Source organism: Agelaius phoeniceus, chromosome 15 (assembly GCF_051311805.1).
Source record: "Agelaius phoeniceus isolate bAgePho1 chromosome 15, bAgePho1.hap1, whole genome shotgun sequence".
NCBI classification, from domain to species: Eukaryota; Metazoa; Chordata; class Aves; order Passeriformes; family Icteridae; genus Agelaius; species Agelaius phoeniceus.
This window is the reverse complement of record NC_135279.1, coordinates 132509-154379: the sequence shown is the minus strand read 5'-3', so window position 1 is coordinate 154379 and position 21871 is coordinate 132509. Positions and strand designations below refer to the sequence as shown.

Below are 21871 nucleotides of genomic sequence, written 5' to 3'. Positions count from 1 at the left end.
AGGGGCTGCGCAAGGGGTTTGTTTATTGATTGATAGCATACTTCAGTACCGAGAGCAGAGCTGTGACTGCGCACCCTCGGGGGCCTATTTGGGTAAAGGACAGTAAGTCTCCAACTTAGGGGAGTCTCCTTCACTCTGGAGGGATTGTTCTTGGAGGATACAGAGGCAGACTGGCTTTTGAGTAGACTCCCCAAGCGATTCTTTGGTCTGTGGATGGGATGACTGAGCTTGTGGCTTCTTCCTTTTGGCTTTGTTGTGAAGGCAGTTATTTCAGTTTCTTACCTGGTGCTGGCTCTGTCTTGATTGAGCTGCTTGTCTGCAGCCACACTAAAGATGGCATTTCTGAGAGCCCATATGGCATTTAGTCAGCATCCTAAAATCAAATTAACCAGTGTGGAAAAGTTACAGTCCAACACATGCACATCAAACATTAGTATATGAAAATAGGGCAAATGTTTTTGTAAGTCTGTTGTTTGCATAAATAGAGAGACCTACCCCATTTGCCTGAAAACCCCAGCAGAAAGGGTAATAACTGTGCAGATACAGTAAGTATTCAATGTACATGAATATCTAATTCAGTGGTGCCCTCCTCTTCTTGAGTTTTTAAGAAAGATTAGTCCTCCTGCTTACTGCAAGGAACTGGTGCGAGAGAATTCTTCTGTGTGGAATTTACTGTATATCACCATATTAAAACAAGTAGCAGTTCCAGTGATGCACTAGACATTTCTTCTCGACATACATGACTACCACGGCCAGTGAAAAGTGAGTTTTACCAAGGAAGTATTTTGTTTGCTGTAGGTGCTGAGTTACTTAGTTGTACCTTATTTTGAATAGTGTTAATCTTATGAAGATTACAGCATGCTGGTGCTTCTGCTGCTTTTTTTCAGGATTTGACCACTACAACCCTTCTTCAGTCAAAACAAGAGCATTTTACTGGGAAGTGCAAAGGATGCTGAGTCTTGACCATTTGTCGGGAGTACTATCAGAGAACTAGGTAGCACAGCGGAGGGCTGAGCAAACACTTCTATGCCTGGGCTAATATTTACAGCCATCACACTCTGCTCTTTACAGGGCTAGAGACAGACAGCAGACATTCACAGCTAATAGTAACACCTGTGCACTACAGAAATATTAACCTAATGCAAACAACCCAGCAGAAGTTGATGTCTATATTTATGGAAAACCAAATAAAAACCTCCTCCATTTCCTAGCATGAGTGCTAGTGCCCTAAACAGCTCTGGCTGCTCATTGCCAAAGAAGGTTCAGGGCTTTGACATCCATAGCAGCTACCCATAGTTTTGTGTTTCAGCCCCTGGGACGCTTGGCCACTTCTGGCTCAGACAGTTTTACTCTTTGTTCCTATGAGAAAAGAATTCAAAACTGCCCTTGTATTTTACCCTCAGTGTGGGTCACAGCAGGAAGGTCAGAGACATTTGGGTGTCTGTCTGATTAAGTACAGTCATACAGCTCAATGGGTAGACTATATCTTTGGTGAGAGTAATTGTAAGTCATTCTACAGGAAAAGGGAACTAAGAAATTTATGATGATAAAAATTCAAGATGAGCAATGGACATGCTGAACAACTTAGCTTCAATCCAGAAGGACTTTGAGAAATGAAAGAACCGAGTTAACAGATGCCTTATGATGTTTAGGAAGGACCATCCCCTTCTGAAACAGGGCACAGCAACCCCATGCATCTTTCCTCACTGAGGACTGAGTGGATGAGAAGCAGTCCTGCTGGAAGGACCTAGAAGTTGCCATGGATACCAGTAAGATGTGATTGTGATAAAACAACCCACACACCACACTGTATTAGGAAGAACATGGCCAGAGAGTGAAAGAAGTTATTAATGTCTGCTTAGCAGTGGAGTGGCCACACCTGGATTGCTGTGTGCAGTTTCCTGCCCCTGAAGTTCAAGGGGGATGAGGAGGAACAAGAGAGGGTCCAGTGGAGGGCTACGAAGATGGTAGCACATGACCTACAAATTGATTATCAGACCTGGGCTTCTTTGAGAGACCATCTACTACCACCCTACAGCTATTTAAAGGTGAGCTGCAAAGGTGATAAACCCAAATGGCAGGTGATACAAGAAATTATGATGGCCATAAATTTCACCTTGGGTTGTTCAGGCTGAGTGATATGAAAAACTTTTTCACTAAGATGTTGGTGCAGTGCTAGAACAGGTTATCTAAAAGAGTCTGTACTGACTAGTACAAAGATGTTGGATCAAAAACTCTCTAAGTCCCTTTTCACCAACTAGTTAAGGCAATGGTTAGTGTGCACATGCTTGGATGACAGAAGCAATTTAAGGCATGAGCAGCTCAGAAGAAAAATTATTTGTAAAAAAGGAAAGCAAAAATACTTTTTTAAGAGAAGAAAGGAGGAGTACCTTATAACAGCGCTGCTCTACTACCTTAAGTCTAAATTTTTTCAGAGGCAAGAACGTAGACAAAATAAATAGTTTTAATAGTGCATTACAATATATTTTGATCCAAAGACATTTAAGTGATGCACTGTGAGCCCATTTTTCTGATCCAGATATATCCATGATGCATCTCTCCTTGTCTCAAGTGAAGCTTAATTAGCTGTAGGACAGTGGATCTGGCAGAGGCAAGACAGACCCAGGACTTAGGGGTCATAGCTGTTCAATGTAGTCAGAAAAATAACGTCATGGTTTTGGAAGGGTATTTCTCAATTTAGTTCTCCCACTAAAACTTTGCTGCTTGCTCCCCTGCCTTCCTTCAATTGGAAGACCAAAAGGCAAATATCACGGGTGGAGATAAGAAACGGGAATGAGATAAGGAATAGTAACAGCAACAATATTAATAACAAAAGGTATAAGACAAAGAAATTATTTGCACAGAAAGTCCAACAATACTCACTGGCTCTTCCCAACCATGCTTTCCCCCACCAGAAGGAACCCCTTCTCCTCAGAAGTGAGAGTTCCTTTCTCTGCCCCCAGCAATGATTTGAGGTGGTATCAAATAATATTAGGGTATTGGCCATGCCCACTCTCACTGATCTCTGCCAAAACCAGAACAGGAACCAAATCAAAGATTTTACTTTCATGTAGGCTTGGAAGGTACTTAAACAGGTATTAAAGCAATCAAGTTAAAGAACATGGATTAGATTATTTCCCCTTGTTTCAGCAGCAGTCCTGCAGCTGCTTTCCACAGTGAAATGGACTGGACTTCTATTCATCCAAGCCATGAGACAGAAGACTCAAAGTTTCATTAGGCCACAAAGATCAGTGATGCCACTCTGCTGACACCTTCACTGCCTTTCAGTGCTGTGGAACACAGAACACGAACCAGTAGGTTCTTATTTTAATCATTCCTGTAGGTTCTTATTTTAATCACTCCTGTATATTATCTCCTCTTTGCTTGTGAGAGAGATGGGCACATGGCAGGGCAGCAGCACAGGGCCTGTTTACTTTACATCTTATCAGCAGCATTATCTGCTTTAGAGACTACCAGGAAAGACTGAGGTACAAGCTGCTCCTACTGAGTCAACAGTATGCCCAGGCAGCCAGGAGGGCCAACCATGTCCTGGGGTGCATCGAGCAAAACATTGCCAGCCAGTCAAGGGAGGTGATTGTCCTCCTTTACTCTGCACTGGTGCAACCCCACCTTGAGTATTGTGTGCAGTTTTGGGCACCACAATATTAAGAAGACATTAAGCTACTAGAGACCATCCAAAGGAGGCCACGAGGGTAGAGAAGGGACTGGAGGGGAAGCTTATGAGGTACAGCTCAGGTCACTTGGTTTGTTCAACCAGGAGGAGACTGAGGGGAGACCTCATTGCAGTCTTCAACATTCTTATGAGGGGCAGCAGAGGGGCAGGTGCCAATCACTTCACTCTCGTGACCAGTGACAGGATTCGAAGAAAAGGCATGGAGCTGAGTCGTGGAGCTTCGGGTTGGGTATCAGGGAAAGGTTTTTCACCCAAAGAGCAGTTGAGCACTGGAACAGGCTCCCCAGAACAGTGGTCACAGCGCCAAGCACCTGAGTTCAAGAAGTGTTTGAACGTTGTTCGCAGGCACATCATGGGATCCTTGGCACGTCCTGTGCAGGGCCAGAAGTCGGACTTGATGATTGTGATGGGTCTCTTCCAACTAAGCAAATGCTATTATTCTATGATTCTGATACATAGCAGGACTTTGGACCACTGCACAGAGTAGCTGTACCCAGATAGATGAGGCTTTCTTTACTAATTTTGCCTCTGGCAACAGGGTTTCTAGGATTTCCAATTTCATTGTCTGTCCTCAGGAAAATCCTCTCTTGCCTCCTATTCCTTCTGTTTTTTTAAGCATCCAACAAAGTACTTGCGTGAAGAGCTATCAGCAAGAGTGTTGACAGTTGAGGAGGATACCTGAATGCACTCAGGGAGATTTTAACTGAGGTTTTTTATACAGACATGAAGGTCAGCCAGCATAAATGTAAAGGGAGACTCTCTGGGCCATAGGCAATTGTGCTCCAGAAGACTAGGGCTGCTTCGGTAATGTGTTAGAAGGCTTGCCTCTGAGGTTTGGCATGCAAGCCAAATGGGTAAAACTACCCAGTTTTTTTAGTAGCCACATATAGCACAGACACTGAATTAATTTTTGACAAACTGTTGGAAACAAGTAGTAGTCTCACAGATTGCCACAAACAACTTACATGCGCCAGATTATTTTTTAATTACAGGCAAATTAACGAATTCATATTCCTTAGCCTATCCTCTTGTCTCTTTCCACACAGGTGGGTTTTTGCCTCTTCCAGGTTCCTGGTATCAGAGCCACTCTTCATGGTTTTGTCACTATTTCAACCAGTTCATGAAATAACCCGAGATATTTAAGGGTCATCTAACCCAGTGAGCCTTGAAACACATTTTTCTAAGCACTCTATCTTTGCCAAACATACTTACCTTGCTAGTATTAAACTGCTGGAGTGAGTGTCAGCACAGGCAGCCAGCAGTCAGGAGAGCCACAAACCCATGGCTAAACCCCAAAGAGTAATTTATTTCCCTTCTTTTGCTACCTGGGAAATTCCCACAGCAAACCCTTAGCAGAGGCACACAAGGGGAGACATAGGTGCCACTAAACTGGAGTCATGCCAGAGGATCACTGGAGTGTTCACATCTGTTTAGTAAGGATTATTTCCAGCTTCGTGTTTACAACCCTCCTCTGCAGACAGTCATCTATTTTTAACCCATTTGTACCGACACATAGTCGCCAGCTGGCAGTTCCAATTGTCACGTTGCTTTTTGTCCACCGAACTCCAACACAGAGCACACAGATTTGTTAAAACATACCATGGCTTATCTGAATAGAATGTGGGAGGTATTTCAGAAAAGGACCGTGTGAAAGTAGATCAACCGTATGAACTTCACATCAGGTACCAGGAACATTTGTGTAATAAATAGCTTTAATTTGTTCCTCAATAAACCGCACAGAACTTGCTTAGTAACGTCCTTGTCATGATTTATGTAGTGGATTCTCGGGATGAGCGGGTATTGCAGCGCTGATCCGCTCCCAGAAGCACGGGACAAGTGCAGGAGACCCGGCTGCAATAGTGGCAAAACAGAAGCAGAGCCGATTTGAATGACTCCCTCTTTGTCTCATGCACAGAGAGCTTTCTAGGAAGACCTGCAGCTACATCCCAGGATCCACCTCCCAGCTTTTTGTTAGCACCCTCCTGGTCCACTCCCTGCAGCCCCAGCCGGCCCCAAGCCGGCTCTGACCCGGGAGTACCGAGCGAGCCCGGCCCGGCCCGGCCCCGCTCCGCTCCCTTCGCACGCCCACAGTCCGCGGACCGGAAGCGGAAGCGCGCAGCGCCTCGGTGGCGGCGATGCCGCTCGCGTGGGCTCAGCCCGCGTCTTTCCGGTTCCGCCGGAGCGGCGCGGGCGGCGAGTGACGGGTCCCGGGTCCTTCCGCGGCGCCGAGGGCGGCGCGGCCCCGCCCGGCCCATGGACCGGCACAAAGTGAAGCGGCAGCGTCTGGACCGGATCTGTGAAGGTGAGGCGGGGCGGGCGCCTCTCGGCAGCAGCGGGCAGCGGCACCTGCCCCCCCGGGGACCCGCTGCGCGCCTGTGGGGCTGAGCGTCCGCCTGGCCGGCGGCGAGCAGGGCCCCGCCGCACGCGGAGGCGCTGCCTACGGCCTTCTGGGAAGGGCCGGATGCTGTTGACTGTCGGAGGTTCTGTGGACGTACAAGTTCTGCTCACTTAAGGGGGAAATATTATCTGGGCATGCTGGGATGGAGGGAGGGCCGGTCACTGGGGAGGAGGTATGAAGCGACTTTGTCACTTGTTTCAGGAGCCAGGAGTAACACGGCATGCTGCTGAGCAGATCACCTCTCATATATTATTATTGATAATGCATGTTTTATTTTCCTTCATCTAAGTGGTGGTTGTGCTTTTTTTCTCAGCGTCTTTTCCCTGTGTTTTGTATTCATGTCTTTTGCTTTGCCTAATCTGTTCCTAAATGCTATTAGCAACTTGTTGGACTAGCAGATGAGGGTTCTAGAATTCTTGTCTGTTATGTAATCACTCCTGCTGACTTTCTTAATAGGCATACGGCCTCCTATTGTGAATGGCCCAATGCCAGCACGGCCACTGGTTGCACTCCTGGATGGACGAGATTGCACTGTGGAGATGCCCATCTTGAAGGATGTTGCTACAGTGGCATTTTGTGATGCTCAGTCAACTCAGGAAATCCATGAAAAGGTGGGCAAGAAGATGTGCAAGATTCAGAAGTAGAACTTTGCCTCTTAGGTAACCAAACCAGATATTGATTTGGACTGGTTTTTGTTATAGGTGCTGAATGAGGCAGTAGGAGCTCTGATGTATCACACCATTACCCTTTCTCGTCAGGATCTGGAGAAATTCAAAGCCCTCAGGGTCATTGTGCGTATTGGCAGTGGCTATGACAATGTTGACATCAAATCCGCTGCAGAATTAGGTATGATGACACTGTTAGGTGTCTGTTGTGATCAGAACTGAATGTGAAATTGAACACTGCACATCTTTTTGTGCTTTGTGAGTTGAGTGCATTTAAAAACTTCTATGTACAAAGATTTGGAGCTGCTCAGTATCAGGTATCTTTAGGAAGCTGACCAATAGAGGGGCTGCTAGGTGGCTTAAAAGAAAAATTCTCAGTTTTCAGATTGCTCTGCTATTGATGTTGATGTCTTTGTTGTTGTCTGGGATTCAGGAATCTGAATATGGTGTCTAGCTAACTTTTGGTGAGATGACTTTGGTCTTTTTGTGACCCCTGAGCAAACTGTTGTCTGAAAAAAGCTGCTTGCAAATGCTGATGCAGGATAAACTCATTGTAAATGCTTCATGAGTTTTCTTCTTAATTTTGCATATGCAAATAGGTTCTGATACAAAACTTTATTAGTTATCCCTTTAGAATCCTAGGCACGTGAAAAGTGTCTGGATAAGGTGACGAGATGATGTTATTTACTAGACAGATGGTAGTGAGACTTCTGGACCTTTTAGTCTCATAGGTGAGATGTATCACTCAAGTATCCTTCCCCTTCTTTTTTAAGTCTTACAGGTGTAAGGGATTCTAAAGCTTCCTTAATCTAATGCAGGTCTTGTTAAGGTTAAATCAAATACAGGTATTAGTATATAAAATTGAAATAGGCAAGCATTGCAATTTTCAGATCTGTAAAACAGGTGAATTTCTAATAAATGAAGAGTGTGTATTGGGCTAGTGCTTGAATTAGGTCAAAAGAACCTTTTCATTTGGATGATTCAAAGGAATAGTCTCAAGAGTTCCTGTCAAGGTCCTTGGCTTTCATCCAGCCATATTTGTGCTGAATTTGGAACCTAACCTAGTCTTAATGCTTCTCTACTTAAGGTCACCATCCATGTCTTTGATTCATTCAGATTCAAAGATTTCCCTTTTCCTCCACTGCACACTCGTTAATCCAAGGTGAAATGAGTCAAAATTCCTTCACTATCAGACCGTTGCTTGCCACTTTTGCTGTGGAGTGACAGTGTGATGACCCTTACATGTGGCCAGATTTGCTTTTTAATAGGCAATTAATGGTTATTTTCATGCTTAGCCTGACCTTTTTATTCATTCAGAGGTAAGATACTGTTCCTTGTGTGTTCTGAATCTTCAGACCAAAGGGCTGTTGTCTGTGTTTGTGGTTTATTACATTTAGGTATAATACTGTATGTTAAAACAATCTGTGTCTGACTGTGTAACAGATGAATGCATGGGGCTTGACTAGAGTTGAATGAGATGGCAACCAGTGAGATTAAGAGAAACTGTTTTTTTCTATTAGCCCTACTCATGTCCTCTGAGTTGTCTGTGAGGCATTATGGCAAAATTGGAAATAGTTTGATAGAGAAAAACAGTTGGATATCTGGGGTTGTCTGTGGCCATTGCTCTCCTAATTCTCATGGGAAAGCATGGTCTGAGTTTACCCTCTGACTAGGCTTATGAAACAATGATGCCTTCAACCATTGCCTAGATTTTGTTTCCAGTTTTTGGCTAGGTGGTGGACTTTTGAGGTAGAAGAGTTGCCTTGGTTTGTCAAGTGACTAGGGTTATATTTGGGAATAGACCATTTTTCCATCTAATTATTTTTATTTCTTTGCTGCTTTGTCAAACGAAGGATAGCAGTAATGAAATTGTATGTTTCCAGCCTCCCCCCTCCTATTTTTTTTTCATAGATTGCCCAGAACTTCAACCAGATTTTGATACAGAGTTCCATCTTTCCCTTTCTGATAGTAATTTATGCTTCTAGGACTTCAATTCTGTTTGCATTACTAATTTACTTGATAGTTGTAGCCATGGGTTTTATGGTCCTTGTGTTTGTATGTTATTCTAGAGTGGGAGTGTTACGTGTTGTTATTTTTAAGCTTAACTTCAAGTGGATTTAGAGAAGCTCCTGGGACTTCTGTCTTCATTTAATTAGTTAGTTACTTATTGTTTGTCCTGGGGAGGCTGACGCTTGCAGTGAACATCTGGACCATGAGGCATGAGGAGCTCAGCCATTTGTCTCAATTCTTCTACAGAATGCCTGTTAATTTGTCAGGAGTATCTGTGGAAGGAGTGCATCTTTTTGAATGCAGGTCTTCTAAAACAGTTAGTTGCTTGTATCACTTGTATGGCCCAGTTTTCTCATTTCAGTTTGTTTGTTTTTCTGCTGTGTGTTAATCAAATACATATTTATAAGGAAGGAATGGTATTTCCTGGGGGAAATCCTGGGGGACTGAAAAGATGGCTGATCATCTGTGTTGTTGTAGAATGAGGTTCTGAAATGAATCCTGTGTTTCTTGAGTTCTGGAGTACTCACTTATCTTTCGGCATTTGTGCTTAAAGTGCTTTATGTTGGTTTAGGACTGTGATGCTAAAAATCTTATATGACCTCTCTGGCTTTGCAGGCATTGCTGTTTGCAACATCCCTTCCTCTTCAGTAGAGGAGACTGCTGACTCTACCCTCTGCCACATCTTGAACCTCTATCGCCGTGTTACTTGGCTACATCAGGCTCTGCGGGAAGGGAATCGAGCCTCAAGCGTAGAACAGATTCGAGAGGTAGCTGGAGGTGCTGTGCGTATCCGTGGGGAGACTTTGGGCATCATTGGACTTGGTAAGTGATGGGAATTGTTAGACTGAAAAGAGAACTGTGAACGTTTTTGGGAAGCTAAGAGTCACATACTGAGAAAAGTGATAATTCTACAATTGTTCTTTGTGAAACACACTGACTCCTAAGGAATGCTAGTGCCCTATTCTGGATATCTTCAAGAGCTGGGTATATGTCCAGGGATTGGTTACTCTTTTTTTGATTCCAGATGGTTAGAAGAATTGGAACATTTATACAGCTCTTCTCAGTGACTGTTTCCCTCTGTGCTAAGTACTGTATCAGTAGCAAAACTGCCTGAAAGGTGGCTACCAATTCTTCTCCAAGTTCTTGTAGCCAGATTATTATCTCTGTCTCAGAGTCTAGATTTGGTTTGAAAACAGAACTGCTTCTTGACTACACTCTGGCTATTGCATGGGGAAGAACTAGAATTAGCTACATAGGAGCAGCACTGAATAGCCTCCTCTGGATCCCTATGGCAATCCTAGGGGTTTCCAGGGCTGCAGTACCTTGGGCCCTGGTAGTAAACTTCAGTGTACGCTCCCAGTCTACCCCAGTATCATGTCTTTAAAGTTTGTTTTACCTTTCCTTGATGATTGTGGGTTTTCTTTTGTGAAGGCCGAGTTGGACAGGCAGTGGCTCTGCGAGCCAAGTCCTTTGGCTTCAACGTGATTTTCTATGATCCCTATCTGCCGGATGGAGTGGAGCGATCCTTGGGTTTACAACGAGTAGGAACCCTGCAGGATCTACTAATGCACAGCGATTGCATCACATTGCACTGCAGCCTGAATGAACATAACCATCACCTCATCAATGACTTCACTATTAAACAGGTGCAGCAGGAGCTTGATTTCCCCCACAGAGCACTGTGGAAATGAATGCAAACCAAAACTGCTGCTTTCACAGAGGCTGAGAGCGTGTGAATCCTGCTGCCTCTGTTGTGTGCCTCCTGCTGCCTTTGGAGGCTTGGGAGCGTGTGGATCTGGGTGCCTGTGCTTTGTGCTGTATAGAATTTTATGTTAAGAGAAGAATAGGATTGGCTCTTCTTGCAAAGTAGTTTCCTTTATAAAGAATATTTTAGGTGATTCCATAATTTCAAATTATCTTTAAAATAATTTACTGCACTGGTTAGAGATAGATGTGGCATGGCTGGGACTGTGTACATTGTTTTACACAGTGCTGCCAAAGCCTCTCTGCCCAAGCCCACTGCAAAGCCAGTCTCAGGCTAAGCAGTCTATGAATGCTTTCCAGTGCTATTATGAGAGACATTTGGACGTTGTAGTCCAGTTTTGTGTAGCTGGATACTTGAGTCATGGTTCCTGTCCTCTTTTTTTTTTTTTTTTTTTTTTTTTTAATATGTAGTAGGATGAATATGGAGTGCAGAACTTGAGAGTTCCACTTTTGCCCTTGTTGTCTTATGGTTTTGTTTGTTGATTTTTAGAGCAAATTTCTCAAGCATTGCTTGCAGGCATTTCCCCTGTGGAAGCTTTGCAGTGAAAGCACTCCTAGTTCCTCCAGACCTCATCTAGTCACTGCAGACTCCTGCTCATTTCCAGTAGATTTCCCAAGATTCACTTAGCTTCCATGAAAAGTCTCATTCTCAATGCATGTACTATTTTTCTTCTTTCAGATGCGTCAGGGCTGCTTCTTAGTGAACACAGCCCGGGGAGGGCTGGTAGATGAGAAAGCCTTAGCACAAGCCTTGAAAGAGGGGAGAATCAGAGGAACAGCATTGGATGTGCATGAGTCTGAGCCTTTCAGGTAATGTACCTGCATGCCTGCTGCTGTCTGGTGGTTCACCTAAACTGGATGGTTCTTTTGGCGGTTTGGTGGGTTTGGGGTTTTTTTGTGGTTTTTGTTGTTATTTGGCTTACAGATGGGGTTATCACTTCTGGACAAAAACCTTCTTCTTCCCCCCAGTTTTGCTCAGGGGCCGTTAAAAGATGCACCCAATGTTATCTGCACCCCTCACACTGCTTGGTACAGTGAACAGGCTTCCATTGAATCCAGAGAAGATGCAGCTAAAGAGATCCGTAGAGCTATTACAGGTAATGAAGAAGATTTGCAGCTGCTGCTGAATTTTGTTAGTTCACTGCAAGGATTATGCTGATTGCTCTGAAAACTTAGACTCATTAAGTGGTGTCTGGGACTGGAGTGTAAGTTGATAATTGTATCTTTGGCTTCTGAGAATTCTTGTACCTAGTGCCAGAGTGGCTCTTTCCCTGGAAAAGCCTTTTTACCCACATCTTCCAAATCCTTTGCAATAATTCCTTTGACAGTTTTACTGTATGTTTTTTTCCTTGAGTAGTACATGTTGTCTCTTGAAAAAGGTGAGACTTGGCAGTTGCAGTTTGTGGCAATAATTTTTACCTGATCACAGAAGTGGGAGGAAAAGATCAGTTTCTTGCCATCCCCAGACACCAGATGATTAGAGGAGAGTCTCCCATATCCAGTGTGTCCTGTGGAAGTGGATGAAAAGATTTTGCGCTTTTCCTTTCTACTTTCCTTTGTAAATGCTGCAGGGAACAAGTCTCTCCTACCTGTTTTCTGGTTTTTTTTGTCATTCTTGGTGCCCTTGCAGGTCATATACCTGACGCTTTGAGAAACTGTGTTAATAAGGAGTACTTGCTGTTAGCAGCTCAGTGGTCCAATATTGATCCTGCAACTGTCCACCCAGAACTCAACGGAGCTGCAGCTTACAGGTGAGATACATAGGTTATCCAAGCATATCTTCCTGCTGAAGTAGGCCAGGGCGTTTGAGAACTGCTTGTACCTGCAAACAGGTATGTCTCTGTTCCTGTACACTCTATATGAGTTCTTTCCCCAAACTTAACAGTAGCACTTCTAAAGGTGTATGAGTATTTAACATGTACTTGGTCATATTGAGTTCCAGCTGCATATTGGTCAGTATTTCCAAATCCTTGGAAGACATGCCCAAGAGATACCTTAATATAAGAAAGCCTGCTGAATGTCCTAAAAAAGGTCTGCAGCTCTACATTAGAAGTTGTGCATAGCATTAGGCCTGTATAAAAACAAAGCACAGTTCTTACATGTAGCCCAGATACGGACTATTACTGAGTCACTGTTCCAGTGGATTTGTTCAGTAGTCTAAACAGAGTGCATTTGAGTTTATCTGTTACAAACCTGTAAAGTGATTGTGGACAGGTTGCTTCCCTTCTGTTTGTCTCCCATCTGCAAAGGTAGGAAATATATTTTCCTTCCTTCTATGAGAGATCTAGAGAAGTTGAGATGTATAGGAGAGGGCATAGGGAAGCAGAATGGAAGTGATGGAAGAATAGTTAATTAGCAATTCATGACTGTCACTCTCCAATTTTTCATCTTGCATCTAGCTGTTTTATTAGTTCAGCCTCTTAATTTTTCTGTCTTGGAGCCCAGTGAAGGATAACTGCAGCTTACACCCTTCCTGCTGATGGGGAGGGAATTCCTAGGCCTCCAGGTGCCTTCATAGAGTGCCTCACAATATTTTCAACTGGAGATAAATTTTGTATCTGTTTTCAAATGCTTAGTATGTGACCTCAAACTGTCTGGGTCTGTCTGCAAACAGGTGTCATTTGGCATTAGGATACCACTGCTACTCCTCAGTTCTGGAGACTTTTCCTGTGTTCTATCTCAGAGTGTTTCTGTTAGAAAGAGGGATTTGTTTTCAGCACGTCTGAGGGCATGGCTCCTTTTCCTTTGAATAACTCTGTTGGACAAGCTTGTAATTTCTATGTTTTTGTTGGTTTTAGGTTTCCTCCAGGAGTAGTGGGAGTAGCCAACCCTGGGCTACCAGAACCACCAGTAGTGGAAGGGATTGTAGCTCATGGGATCCCTCCTGTTTCTCACTCTGCACCACGTACTCCTTCCCCAGGAGAGACAAGCAAACTGGAGGCAGACAGAGAGATTCCTGCTGACCAATAGCAGCGTGTTTCTCTCCTCTCCTTTGTCAGCAGAAAAAGTAGGAGGACATCTCCTCCTAGGACCTTTTTAACACCCTACAGACACTGTTTCCTGTTCACATGGGACAGGAGAATGCATTTCCTTGCCGACAGACTTTAGCTCTTGCCTTTATTTTGTAACCTTTTAGTTATAATTTCTTGATGAATCTTTCTCCTTCTCTGGGGCATGGCAGCAGTGACCTTGCCTCCCATTGGCTTAATGAATCAGTTCTCCCATGTATCTGCTTCAGTTGTCTGTGACAGGGAACTGTCTTTGTGTGCTTGAAAATGGAAGTGAAGCCACCTGATCAGGGATGGTCCTTGGTGGTTCAAACTTAAGTGCACACTTTTCAGTTGTGACTTGTAGCTTAAATTTAATTTGGCTGAACCTCTTTTAAGTGTAGCCATGGGGAATATTAGAAAAAAATATTAGTGAATTGGAGAAGTTGTGATTATTGTCTTTATTATGCCCTTGATAAAAGGCAGCCAGGCTAAGCTCTCTGTGTTACTTTGCTTGTTTTAATTAACGTTTCCTGTGAGAACAGGCATAGCGCAGGCACTGTTAATTCTTGACCATACACAGTTTTCTCTATGCAGTTCTAGGCCTGAAGTTAAAAGTAGCACTGTCAAAGCCAGCCTTTTAAATAGTTTGGAAGGGATTAAAATGTATTTTGGTGGCAACCATGTTTGTGAGGCTTCAGAATTTTTCACCCTGGAGTCTATAACTTGGAGAAGGTAAGAAAATGCTGAAATAGGAAAAGCATGCACTGAGAGACAGCAAGTAGCAATAATGTGCAGCTGCAGTTGCTGGTTCTTCACACAAAGTACCTCGTAGTCTATGGCAGTGTTTATCCACAAGGGATCCATCACACTAGAATTCTAAGCTTTAAGATACAGATTTTTTTTTCTTTTTGCATAATTGCATCAGCTAGAAGTAACATCCCACTTGTCTGTACTGGTAGAGAAGGCAGCTTTTAACAGTCAGGATAAAGTTTACCACCCAGAAGGTGGCTAACCACTGGAATAGACTCCCCAAGGAGGCTAGCACAGCACCAAGCCTATCTGAGTTCAAAAAGTGTTTGGACAATGCTTGTGGGTACATTGTGGGATTCTTGGGGTGTCTTGTGCAAGGCCAGGAGATGAACTCCATGATCCTGATGGCTCCCTTCCAACTCAGCATAGTCTATAATTTTGTGATATACTGCATCTCTATAGCAGGGCAGGGCAGCAGGGCAGCACAAGACAGCAGTTTGTTTTACATGAATAGGCTTTGTGATACTAAAAGGGGAATTAATACTTGCAGTTTTTCACCTGAAGCCAAGGCAGGATTGTTGCTGGCAAGTCTTCTTCATTTCACAAATGACTGAATATGAATTGCTTCTTTAAGGGGTGTGGAGTCTTCAGCAAAGAGGTTCCACAGGAGAATATTTTTCTTTAATTTCACATCTTCCTTTAATTTCATCTTGTTACACTTCAGTTATAGTCTTTCCACGCGCAAGATGTAACAATATCTGATTGATTTGTTTATGTTGTTTGGATATATTAAAGTAGGTGCTGTATGGGAGGCATACCCTATGTGTGGGTTTCTTTGCCTCCCTTGATTATTCTCTCTGTTGTGTGTCTGTGACTGGAAGCTGAACAGATGAGAACAGACTGGTAAAAGAACTTGAAGTATGGACAAAGTCTTCTGTTTAGGCTGTTTAGTTTAGGAAGGTAAGGAAAGCTTTCAGAATAACTAAGTTCTCAGATTTTTTTTCTGGTTTAATTTTTTTTTCCAATACTGCCTTCTCTATAGTGGCTTACTACTAATACAGTGATTCATTCCTTTCTCCTCCCCTTCTCCACTCCTCTCAGAAATTCAAGAAAGGAAAATAGTCAAGAAGTAAACTTCAGGTGTTTTCTTACAAATTTTACACTTGAGCTGTTTAGTATTACTGAGATAATGCTAGTTTTCTAGTGCTGAGTGTCTTTTTTTGATAAGGTATTTGTCTCAGTGAAGATTCTTGGCTTCTATGTTTTTGTGGATGATTCTGATTCTACTTCAAATTCATATACCTCCTTGGCTGCTCAGGTCTAGCAGATCAGACTGAGACTGGTGGTAGGCATGAGTTACAGGAGAACTTTTTCTGAACAAAAGCCTGGAGCTCAGAAGCCCATTGATTGCAGGTGTACCTAAAATACTCAGCACTCTCCTGAATTCTCTAATCTCTAGGAAATGAAGATTTCACAAGCTGCTGGCTCAGAAAGATCTTCTGACAGGCATGTGTGGAAAAGTTTTCAGAGAGCTCATCTTCTATTACCACATTAGGGAAGCAGTCTGTCAATAACTACTCTTTATTTGCTGCTGAAAATTCCTGCCCTGCTTAGGGGTTCAGGACTGAGACTATTTTGTTGTAAGGGGCTTCTAGTTACGAGCTTTGAGGATCAGAGTACATTGACCTTGTCTTTTCTAGAGCACAATGCAAGATAGATTTATTTTTTTAGAAGAGGCAATTTATTTTTTTTTTCTTTGTTACTGCAAGTATCTCTATAGACAGTCAAATAACTGAGCAGAGAAAGAGTAGAAAAATTTCATTTGGGGGAAACATGAGTTTCTCAGTTCGTGTTTTTGGTGGCTAGATACACTAGTGATTAGTAAACATAGGAATTAAATGATTGATGATGTAAGAAATATTTCCAGTTATGGGTACCAAGGAGTTGAACCTGACAGCATTGATAGTGGCTCTGTTCTATCCAACACAATGTACACTTGTTATTGGATATGATGGTAATTTTCCTCTTGGTTAAAGCCACAGCAGAAAATGTTGAGGTAAAAATGAACAGAACCCTCGTCTTGTCCTCAAAGAAGGACTCTCTTTGCATTTATAGGATTACTCTGCTTGTGTGCTGTTTGTACCTCTGCTGACAGCCTGAACCTATTATCACCAGACAAAGGCTGTTCTGAATGGACAGCTCAAAGAAAAATTTACTGGTACTAAAGCATCCTGAGGTCTTCTTTCCCCGAGTGCCAAGTACTTTGTCAGCACTCTTTGTTTTGTGATACACTGAACTTGCAGCTCCCCCTTCCAAGCTTAGTGCAGTATACAGAAATGGAGTGACTTTTTTTTAATGCCTTCTTTCAGAACTAGTGCAGAGCTTTAATCCCAAAGAACAGGAGTCTCCCAGGGTGAGGCAGGCGTTCCCTAGCCGCACTAATCTGCTTACAGGAGGTGCTCACACTATCCCAAGGTACATTCTGTTTGTCAGGGTCACTGCTGCTGACCAGCTTTTTTTATAGAGGACTCAGAGTTTCAGAAATATATTTTTGTAGACAATGATTAAACTGTGAAACATTGAAATAAAGCATGTAAACAAAAATTTACAGCACTGTCCTCTGTACAGATGTTTTCCTCACTTCAGTTCTCTCCTGGCTCATTAGAAAATGTTTGATTACTGATCTTGGATATATTTTAATAAAGTTCTCCAAAGAACATGGCTGCTTGTCTATGGAAGGGGTAGCCTTAGATACAGTATTGAAAAGGAGGGTTGAAAACCTGTACGGGTGAGTGTCCGCATCTCAAATTATTTAAATTCCACAAAATCGATCCCTGGATCAGCCACTCTGGAAAGTTACTTTCTTTGTATGCTGTAGCATTGACCATCACTCAAGGCTGTGCAGGTGGCAGTCTGGAGAAGAAGCCATGTTCAGTGCCTAAGGGACACCTTTGGATGTAGGGTGCTGGTTACTTACCTGATTTCTCACAAGCTGAAATTGTGATATCTGTTTTGCAGCCATTTAAGTATGTAGTTTAGCAGCAGTAGCTGTCTTTACCCTTTCACAGTAAAATAGTATTGGAAATTAACACACAGCTTATGAAACTAATTTTTCTACCTTGTAGTAGAGGTTGGTGCAACAGAATTAGCATAGAAAAGTTGTTAGGTATTTTTAAAAATGAATTTAATTCATGTTTTATGACCTATGCTGTCTGGGTCAATTATTAATGACACTTAGGAAACCCCTGGTACTGGTGAATTTTATCACTGTTGGCCCACCTGGTGCTGTATGCCATTGGAATATCCAGCACCATGCTTGGGAGATGGGAAATGCTGGTCTGCTTTATCACAGCAATGGGAGTCTGAACTGCTGGAATGAGAAGGGGCATAGGAGCACTTGGAATCTTTCACATGGTGGTACTATTTGTGGTAAACAGCTGATAATATTACTGTTTCAGTAAAGAAACTGAAGGAACACATGAGGACAAAGACTGGTCTTTAAAGAATGTAGCACTGATCTTGGATTTACCATGGCACTCACTTAGATGTAAGACATAATGGCTCTGCTACCATTCAGTAATGTTTCATGAAAGTACTGTACTTAAAAACGGGGGAGGGGAGTTAGTAAATCTAATGGTGTGTAGTAAATCAAAACTGAGAGATGCTGTACAGCACAGGAGGAGAGCACAGAGTGCTAGTGCCACTGATACTTTGAAGTTTTGTGTAGTTGTTCAATTGGTATTGGGCATTGCCTTACCCATGTTCCAGTCAGTACATTGCATCCCTTTAACTAGAAAGTAACAAAGAGGAAATGTCATCCGCTTAAAACAACTGGGCACAATCATTTGAATAAATGGAAGTGAAAGCAAGCAAGTTGTCTTTGCTGTTGCTAATTCAGTGTCAAATGGGACTCTGCCAGAGTGAAGAAACAATACGTGCAAAAGAGCAACCTACTTTCACAAGAGTATCCTTGTGCTGGTATGGAGTATAGCATCTGCTCCTCATTACAGTTTCTAGCACTGCTACTGTGCCTTTACTGCAAAAGCAGAAACAGATATAAAACCACATATCATTTTTCTAACTATAGGATGCTTAAGTATTTTGTGGTTCATGTTGAAAAGGGGCAGGTTTAGGACATTGAGCTGTGCTACATGATAACTGTTCAGATTTATGAGCTAATCATGACAGCTGAATTCATTCATCTACTGATTTTGTATCTTAATTACTTCCTAAATGCACCTGCTTTCCAAAATCTGCCTCGCTGGAAAGTGAAGCACCCCGCTCTGTGCGGTGCTGCCGGTCCTCTGGGGCCGGCAGCAGTTCCTCATGCTATCTGTGGGATCCTGCCTGAGACGCGGGTAGTGGTTCTCCTATGTGTTTACATCAAAATTTAGGTTAAAACTCCTTCATTTCTGCGATAATTCCAGGTTTTGAATTTGGCGGTCGTGTGGGATTCTGCCTAGGCAAGCCCTACGCCCGCCGACCGGCCCTCCCGCTCCGCAACAAGGCCCGTCCCTCCCGACGGCCCCTCGGACCGCCCGGGTCCCGCCCGTCCCGCGCGGGGCCTTGTGGGGCCGGGTCGATCGCGCAGTGCACGCCGGGACGGCGGCGGGCGGCGCTCGGGCCCAGCGCGGGGCAGGAGCCTCTCGGTGCCTCGGGCGGCGGCTGCGGCCGGAGCGCTCGGGCGGTGGCGGCGGCTCTGCCCGGCGGGGATGGCGGACGCGGCGGCCTCTCCCGTGGGAAAGCGGCTTCTGCTGCTGCTGGCGGCGGGGCCGGGCGAAGGCGAGACGGCGGGGTCGGAGCCGGGGCCTGCGCTGCCCGCACGGGCCTGGCGGAGCGGCACCGTGAGGGCCATGAGCGGAGCTGTGCCCCAGGACCTGGCGGTGAGGCCTGGGGCGGGAGTGGGGTGCACAGTACCGTGGACGGGGCCGCGGGTCGAGCCTCCCGCGAGGGCCGCGGACGGGCCGGGCTAGACTGGGGGCGGGCGGGGTGCTGCGGCCGAACTGTGCCGGCGGCCCGAGCCCTCCTGCAGCGCCGGGCCCGCCGGACGCGCTCCGGGGCTGGAAGCGGCGGGTCCAGCCTGCGACGAGCGCAGCGGCGGAGCGACCGGGCAGATATATGAGGGGTCCGGTACCGCCGGTGCGGTGGTTGGAAGTAACATAGGTGTAAAACAAATACGTCTGGGACATTTCTGGTGCTGATGGATATGTATGTATATAACCTCAAAGCGTTGTTTTGGGGTTTTTTAGGTTGTTTCGTTTTGTTTTTCCGCCGGGAAGATGTTAAGTATTCTCGATTACCGTGAATTATATATGAAAATACATATTGAGGGCTGACTTTTGAGTCAGGCTCATCCATTTGATTTTTTCTCAGGTTTTGTATTTAGTTGTAGGAATTTGGGCTTCATGTAATGTATTTAAGCACCCTAGCATTTGTCTGGTTTATTTCTAGTATAGCTCAGTGAAACGTTTGGGTGGAGATCCTAAAAAGAGCTCTTGAAATGTATTGGTGGAGTGTCTCTTTGCATGTGTCAATTCTGCAGGCACTTGTTTTAAGTGCTGGCATGCTTTGGAGGGCTGTGTCTGATTTAGTGTCCCATGGTAGTAGGAATGAGGTTCTGTGTTTGTGAAGAGTTTTAGTTCTCTTTATGATCATTTTTTAAAAAATTAGTAGTTACCATAAGTTCTTTGGCCTTGTTTGCAGAGTTCTAAATTTGAGCTGTTACCTTGACCTCTGTCCTCTAGTGATACTGCTTTCTTGTCCTTGTTCTAGAACTTCACCTATGGCTGTCAGTAGAAAGCAGTGTGCTAGGTTTGGCTCTGCAAATCGGGTGGGCCTGGCACCCTATGTCTGCAGTTGAGAGCTGCGGTTGTGTACTCTAGCTGCTTCTAACTTGTTCAAGGAGGAGGAAGGAAAAGCCCATGCATAAAGCGTTTCTTCAAAAGGGAAATGTGTCAGGTGTTTGAAACTATCTGAATTATGAAAGTGTGTCGGGGCTAAGATCCAGCTGAAGAGCTGCTCTTGTAGCAGACTGCATTGGACATGTGTGTCATCAGTAGTCTTGCATTTTCATTGGTGTGTGAATTAATTACCTTCATTCAGCACTGCAGTTCTCTCCCCAGCTCCTTTCATCAGTAGCCTTCCACTTAATACTGTTTCAGGGGTATAGCTGTCTCTAAACAGCGTATTCTCAAAAATCTATGCAAGAACTGTAAAATGTGAAATGTGTAAAATAGTCGAGGCAGAATTTAGAGTAATGTGGGACATTTCAGTGTTTTCATGGACTCTTCCATGCATAATGAATGCTGCTGTGACAATGGCAATGATATGCTATTGGAAAAGAGTTCTCTTTAAAGTAATTCTATCAGAAGTGATGAGTTGGCAGGCACCAAGCAGTCAACCACTGTTTAGGAAATACTCTTCTAAGGTAACAATGTGGACTAGGTGTGATAAAGGCTAGGAAAAATTTATTTTCTACTCTTTGGTCTACATAAGTCTGTCCTTTCTCATAGTATCCTGGAAGGATGGTATCAATTGCTAGCCTGTAGTCTCATATTGGGCTTATAGAAGTACAAAAGTGCAGTTGAATATCTCCACCTTTCTAGGGCAGAAATCTTGGGAATAGAAAGAAATATAAAATTCAAAAGTATGGGTTTCGTTGTTGGTTTTTGGTTTTTTTTTTCCTGGTAGAGGAAAGCCTCTGAAAGATCTTTGGGTTTTTTCCCCTGTAAAATTTTGGTTACAGAGAGTAGCTCGTAGACCTTCTTACTTTGCTATAATGTGGAGTAACCTAATTGTGGTTAGTCCTCAAAAAAATACACATAAAGGTCAGTCATAGTTGTCGTCCCATATTCAGAGCATCTAGAAGAAATCCTGAGGAAAAATTATGCTGCCATTTGAAAACAGCTTTGCCTCTTCTAAATGGAAACAGGTATTACCCTCCTTCTCAAAATGATTACTAGAACAGGATCATTAAAGACCTGTTGAGCTTTATCTCAGTCTGTTCCTAATATTGTAAAAGTGTGTGCTAATGGGAAAATAACTCAATGTGTCACATGAAGGACAGTACTGCTTTTCTTATGTGGAATAGAAGTATGAGAGATCATTGTTTTAATTGATAGGCAAGCTCTACAATACCATAAAAGTTAGGAGGCCTGGGACACAAAGTGTTGGCAAAATAGCACAAATGTAGTATTAAGAAAGCTATAGACCCACTGAAAATGGAAAGATGTTCAGTCTAATTTCCACTATATTGCTGAAAATTGTTTAATTGGTGGAAGGATATCTTGGAAGGTCTGACACTGTTTCTCAGCAAGGCAGCTTAAGCAGTAATGGAGTTCAAGAATTGATCAAGAGAGTTACTTCATATTCTTCCCTTGGGGTTTGAGCTTTTGAGTCTGGGGGGAGGAATGGGGTAGAGGAGTTAAGTGGTCTCTAGTACTTCTTTTAATACGGTGTATTGGTAAAGCAGAAAGTCGTTTGTCTCTGGTTAGCCTTGTTGCTTCCCAGCGATGGTTACAAAACCCTGTTTTGATATCCAGCTTAAGGTGTTCCTTAACCGATTAGTAATTTTTTGCTGTTCATCTGACATGTTTGATTA

The 21871-nt window shown here is 43.7% G+C and overlaps 2 protein-coding genes across 4 annotated transcripts in view; both read left to right on the top strand.

Moving 5' to 3' along the window:
• Window positions 1–5829: 5829 nt before the first annotated feature.
• Window positions 5830–16990, top strand: LOC129126629 (C-terminal-binding protein 2-like). Its single transcript, XM_054642714.2, is given in 10 exon segments — window positions 5830–5850; window positions 5852–5996; window positions 6549–6703; window positions 6794–6938; window positions 9383–9589; window positions 10199–10413; window positions 11211–11341; window positions 11501–11628; window positions 12162–12282; window positions 13330–16990. Coding segments are annotated over 10 exon segments (1440 nt in total). The 3' UTR covers window positions 13502–16990.
• Window positions 16991–18845: 1855 nt separating this feature from the next.
• Window positions 18846–21871, top strand: part of KDM3B (lysine demethylase 3B) — a 48128-nt gene continuing 45102 nt past the window's right edge. For all 3 annotated transcript variants that reach the window (XM_077186641.1, XM_054642581.2, XM_054642579.2), the window contains exon 1: window positions 18846–19154. In XM_077186641.1, coding sequence (XP_077042756.1) covers window positions 18984–19154 — 171 coding nt within the window. In that variant the 5' untranslated portion in view covers window positions 18846–18983. The remainder of the gene's footprint in view (window positions 19155–21871) is intronic.